Raw genomic sequence first — 5,428 nt, 5'->3', positions numbered from 1 at the left:
GTCTTATGGAAAAAAAACCGCACACAATCATATAAATAACATGCGTGTGGAAAACACACAACACCAATCAATGGAATGGTACCACAATTGCAGGGGGTAGTGGGGCATGCTCTGAGAATGGCCAATAGGCAGGCAAAATATGCCGCCAACCTTCCTAAACCCCAGCAAAACGTGCTGTAATTCCTCCTCCTCCTCCTCCTCCTCCCCCACAAATATCTTGCATATATATATATGTTAGGTGAGGAAAATGAAGCCATAAAAGTTAAGGAAAATGATTGTATTAAAGAAGAAGAAGAAGAAGAAGAAGAAGAGGGTGTTTGCTTTGAGAAGCAATTTGGGTGTGATAATTGCTAGAAACTAAGCTTGGCATGTCATGGGCATATATATCCTCCTCCTCCCCCACAAAATATCTTGCATATCTATCTATCTATCTATCTATATATATATAACCTTATGCCTAGCTCTTAATTCTAAGTAAGGAGAAGAAGAATGATAGCAATATTCAAGCTTTGAAGCTCACCCTTAATCTTCATATTCCCTCCCTCTCCTACCTCCCCTAATCCCTCATTACATCCAATTATATCCATTGATCATGTCAGGCTTGAATCGCATTGATAGATCATGTAGGCCATTGGAGAGGTCCTGTAATTTAGTGGCAAGGAAGGCGTTAATAGGTAGGGATAGGAATGGTGATGGTGATGGTGATGGTGTGAAAGGGGGGTGGGGGGGCTTAGCCTCTGATGCTCTTCCTCTCCCCATGGCCCTCACCAACAAATTCTTCTTCCTCCTCTTCATAGCCGCCACTCTCTTCCTCCTCCACCGTTGGGACGAGAGGAAGAAGACCATGAGTCCTAGCATGAGCAGACGGGCCACTCATTCCCTCACGCTCCCAGACCTCATCGCTCTGCTCGCCTTTGTGGCATCCCTTGTATACCTCTGGGGGTTCTTTGGTATTCACTATGTCCAGAACCTCATCAACACCAGAACTATTATTAGTGAAGAACTAGAAAGCAGAGGAGATGAAGGAGAAGAGAACCTGGATGGTCATGCCTATGCTCATCACACCACCCACCTCAATGGTCAACCTATTCTTAGGGCAAATCCAGCCATTGCTCAAGCCTTCTGTGTAGATGAAACATATAGTGATGAAGACATTGCATTGGCAGTCCATGCGGGGCTACTGCCCATTCACTCCCTCGAAACCCAGCTCGGCCCCGAGCACGGCGCCGTAGTGCGAAACCGCGCGGTCGAGATTATGACCGGACGTTCCCTCCGAGGCCTCGCCTTACAGTCGTCGGGTTTCGACTACTCTTCCGTGCTCGGCCAATGCTGTGAGATGGTTATCGGTCACGTCAACATCCCTGTGGGCGTTGCGGGCCCTCTTCTTCTCGATGGCCGCGAGTATATGGTGCCCATGGCCACCACGGAAGGGTGCCTTGTCGCTAGTACCAATAGGGGTTGCAAGGCTATACTACTATCCGGGGGTGCAACTAGCGTTCTTCTCAAAGATGGCATGACACGAGCTCCCCTCGTTCGCTTCACAACCGCCCTTAGGGCCTACAAACTCAAGTCGTTCTTGGAGCAACCCAACAATTTCGAGAATCTCGCCACCATGTTTAATAGGTAATATTTATCATTGTATTGTATTCCTTATTATGATCACACGGTCCGTTGTAGTGTAGATATTGTTGGCGTTATGCCTATATATGAGTGAATTGTGCCACACTAGATCGTTACACAATGTCTTGCCACTCCTACAAGTCTTGCATTGTTGATCAAGGTCATAGTGTTTTGGGCCTAGGTAGGGCCCAGACTGGGTTGGCTGCATTAAACCCTAGAAGTCTTAGATACTTCCATTAGGATTCTTACATCACCTAACTTAACAAGATGTTGCGGGTGAGAGGCATGTTTCCTCAAATGCATCATTATGACATTCAGGGATTTGCACTAACACACTATTAGAAATTTGATGCAGAACTAGTCGGTTTGCTAGGCTTCAGAGTATTCAAGGTTCTTTGGCCGGTCGCAATTTGTATATCCGGTTTGTGTGCTCCACCGGTGATGCTATGGGGATGAATATGATTTCCAAGGGGGTTCAAAATGTTCTACATTATCTCGAGGAGATGTTTCCTGACATGGAGGTTTTGAGCATTTCTGGTATGTACATAGATAATGCATTTCTTTACATTCTCATACTATTTAGGATATCTAGAAATATGTCTTATTTTCTAACTCTTTCTCGCATGTTTTTTTGCCATAGGCAACATGTGTGCCGACAAAAAGGCCACAGCCGTAAATTGGATTCACGGACGCGGAAAATCTGTGGTATGTGAGGCTATAATTAAGGAAGATGTTGTGGCGAAAGTGCTCAAGACAACCGTTCCGGATCTTATCGAACTAAATGTTTTGAAGAATCTAGTGGGCTCTTCAATAGCTGGGGCCATTGGGGGTTTCAATGCACATGCATCTAACATTGTAACCGCCTTATTTATAGCAACTGGCCAAGATCCAGCCCAAAATGTTGAGAGCTCACAATGCATCACATTGATGGAACCAACAAACAATGCTCGTGATTTATATATATCTGTTACTATGCCTACACTAGAGGTAATATTACATAAACACATATAACTTTCTAGACATTTTCCGATGTGAAGTAGAGGTATTATGGATGAGAATGTTTTTAGACATTTTCCCATAGAGTTGTTATGCATTAGAACTTCTAATCATTTTTCCATTGGATTAATTGGGATATGTACATGAAGTTATAGAGATTTCCCGATGTGGATTAGTTATAAACTTTACAAACACTAAATTTTAGACAATCTCTAGGTGGCAAAGAGCCCATGTGATTTTGTGTTTTGTCTAGTGTACAAATGATAAGTCTATGTGGGTGTGTTGTTTTGTGTCTTCCCTACAAAGGTCCTAATCCATTGTGTATGAACCTTGATGTCCTTTGCTAACCTACACATTATTTATTTCAGGTGGGCACGATTGGTGGTGGGACACAATTAGCTGCTCAATCTGCATGTTTGAATCTTCTTGGTGTGAAAGGATCCAATGTAGATTGTCCGGGTGCGAATGCTCAATGCTTGGCAAGAATTATAGCTGGAGCGGTGCTTGCTGGAGAGCTTTCGCTAATGTCAGCTTTAACTGCTGGTCACCTTGTAAAGAGCCATATGAAATACAATCGATCAAACAAAAATGCGCACAATGTGCAACTTTCTTGTCACAATGAGGAGAAGCTTAAAGTCTAAGAGTGAGGACTTGTTACCCACTTCTTGTATAGAAGTAAGTTTGTTCTCAAGGCAAGCAATGTATTATTATGGAATTGTATGATATAAGATAATAAAAAACTTGACCAAATATTTATAGTCGAGATTTAGAATTCTTGGTCTAAACTATGAAACGAACTTTATGTATATTTGGCTCTCAATTTACATGAATCTTTTTAAACAATAAACGATAGAAGTCATTTAATGAACCATGTTAGATTATCTCCATTTACCATTAGCATGAGTATAATATATTTTCTAAAGCAACCTCTTGTTTGGCCTTATAGGCCATTATAGTCTCTTAAACGACATTTCTATACATACCATTTTTTCTTTAGGCCATATTTCATGATTCATTTTACATTTTCAATCATGTAGACGTTGTTGTGAAAATTTGCCAACTAATGCGGATCGTGATGCGAAACCATCAAGGTTCTGGACCGTAAGGATTTAGGGCAAAATGATTTATGCACTTTAAGTTTTAAGACAAGATATTTCCCTCGAATAAGAGTAAGATAGTATGAGAGATTGATTAATACTTAGTTATAGTTATGCACAAGAAAATCTTCGAGTAAGAGATTATGCGAGGTCTAATAATACTTAATTATGCTTATGAGTAAGAACGCTTGGAGTAAGAAAGTATGAATAACACTTAATTATACTTACACATAAACAAAGTTAAAGTAAGAGAGTATGAGAGAGGAAACATGGAAATTTTTTTATTACTCAATTGATCAATCTAATTCCCTTTTAGGGTATAAGAGTATCAGAGAGGAAACATAAATCTTTTCTTCTTCAAATCCCCATCCATATCTCCCTTCTTCTCAAGAATAGCTCTTAATTATAGGTTTTTTATGGCTTGCTTTTTTTTCTCCTATAAAAAAACTTGTCTATATGAGGCATTTTTTATTTCTATCACTATTTCTCTTTTGTCAGCTCCTATTTTTGGAAAACCCTCCATGTTAGCTTTCTTATGAATCTTTTCTTTTCTAATTTGGACATCGAACGAGGAAATTATGAGCTTTTTTTTCTACCTTGCTCATTTCCACACCTAACCTTTTTTTCCTACTTTTTTCAACTTTTTCAACTTTTGAAAGAACCACCTCTAACTTTTTATCCTTTTGTTTATTATAATAGTTGACTTCACAACATTAGTTTATTTGAACTACTATTTTATTCTCTTTCGAGGGTGGTTTTGCACTATGTGTCGATAACATCACGACAACGTTCGACGATTTGAGTAGAGTTTGTGAAATGGTATCATGGACCAAATGTCACGTGGAATTTTGAAGTTGTCAGCTCAAACAAAAAAGGAATGACAACGTGAATTTAAATAGATGATACAAATCTATTGTTCTTTCGTTCTCTAGGTCATATTTCATTATTATGTTACACTTTGGATCATGTTGGACTTCGAAGACATGAATAGAGTTTATCAACTTCTTTATCTATTATGGAATTATAAAAGTCAATCACACTCTATAGGCATAAAAGACATCATGATATATAAATTTCTATGGGATCACTGATTTTCTTATTTCGAAATGTGAAAATGAAACTTTGCCAAGACTACCAAATAAATGTCTTCAAACTGAACTGTGTTTCTATAATTAGATTCATTGCAAGACACGTTTTTATAGATGTGACACTCGATGGTACCCAATTGCATAAGAATTAATGTGAGCCATTTTTGGATTTGAGATCTAAGGTTGGACTTTAAGTGCAATCAAAGAATCGTTTAAAAACCATCACCTTCCTTAAACGACACAAGTAGATGCATATATCCATAGAATAAACCATACGTAAACATTGTGCATTCACATTTGAGAATGATTCAATCAAACGTGTATGGTAAATCATCTCAATCTTGGATTGGATTTATAAGTTGGAAAAGAAATAAAGATTGGAATTTCAAAAAATGGTTATGGTCTATATTACATATTGATTGAATCAAATTTCAACATAATTGAAAGTTCAAAACCTAGGAATTACTTAAGTACTAAACATTAGAAAGCATGAATATAAAAATCAAATAATTCAAAGACATAATTGTATTGATGATGAGCTCATCTTGCAATTATCGATGTTCTCATCTCGCAACTAGTGAAGGTGTCAATTTCTCCACTTTAGAACTTTACAAAAAAATGAGTATG

At 38.5% G+C, this 5,428-nt stretch overlaps 1 protein-coding gene across 1 annotated transcript; it reads left to right on the top strand.

Annotated features, from left to right (window-relative positions):
- The first annotated feature begins 705 nt into the window (after positions 1-705).
- Positions 706-3,366, top strand: LOC147850197 (3-hydroxy-3-methylglutaryl-coenzyme A reductase 1-like). The gene is made up of 4 exons (XM_087336693.1): positions 706-1,623; positions 1,976-2,157; positions 2,261-2,607; positions 2,985-3,366. Exons 1-4 carry the CDS (start codon positions 758-760, stop codon positions 3,255-3,257), a joined length of 1,668 nt encoding a protein of 555 aa, XP_087192819.1. The 5' UTR covers positions 706-757; the 3' UTR covers positions 3,258-3,366.
- Positions 3,367-5,428: the final 2,062 nt, after the last annotated feature.

The sequence above is a fragment of the Azolla caroliniana genome, unplaced genomic scaffold, assembly GCF_043228905.1.
Source record: "Azolla caroliniana isolate FFs.n. ecotype wild unplaced genomic scaffold, voAzoCaro1.0.p SCAF_21, whole genome shotgun sequence".
Classification (NCBI taxonomy): Eukaryota; Viridiplantae; Streptophyta; class Polypodiopsida; order Salviniales; family Salviniaceae; genus Azolla; species Azolla caroliniana.
This window is presented reverse-complemented; position numbering and strand designations above follow the sequence as displayed.

What these genes read in the sequence shown, in the direction of transcription:
- LOC147850197 (XM_087336693.1), top strand. Translation starts at nt 758, where the DNA reads ATGGCCCTCACCAACAAATTCTTCTTCCTCCTCTTCATAGCCGCCACT. An exon ending in GGAGGTTTTGAGCATTTCTG is followed by an intron (nt 2,158 to 2,260) that starts GTATGTACATAG and finishes TTTTTGCCATAG; the next exon opens with GCAACATGTGTGCCGACAAA. An exon ending in TTACTATGCCTACACTAGAG is followed by an intron (nt 2,608 to 2,984) that starts GTAATATTACAT and finishes TATTTATTTCAG; the next exon opens with GTGGGCACGATTGGTGGTGG.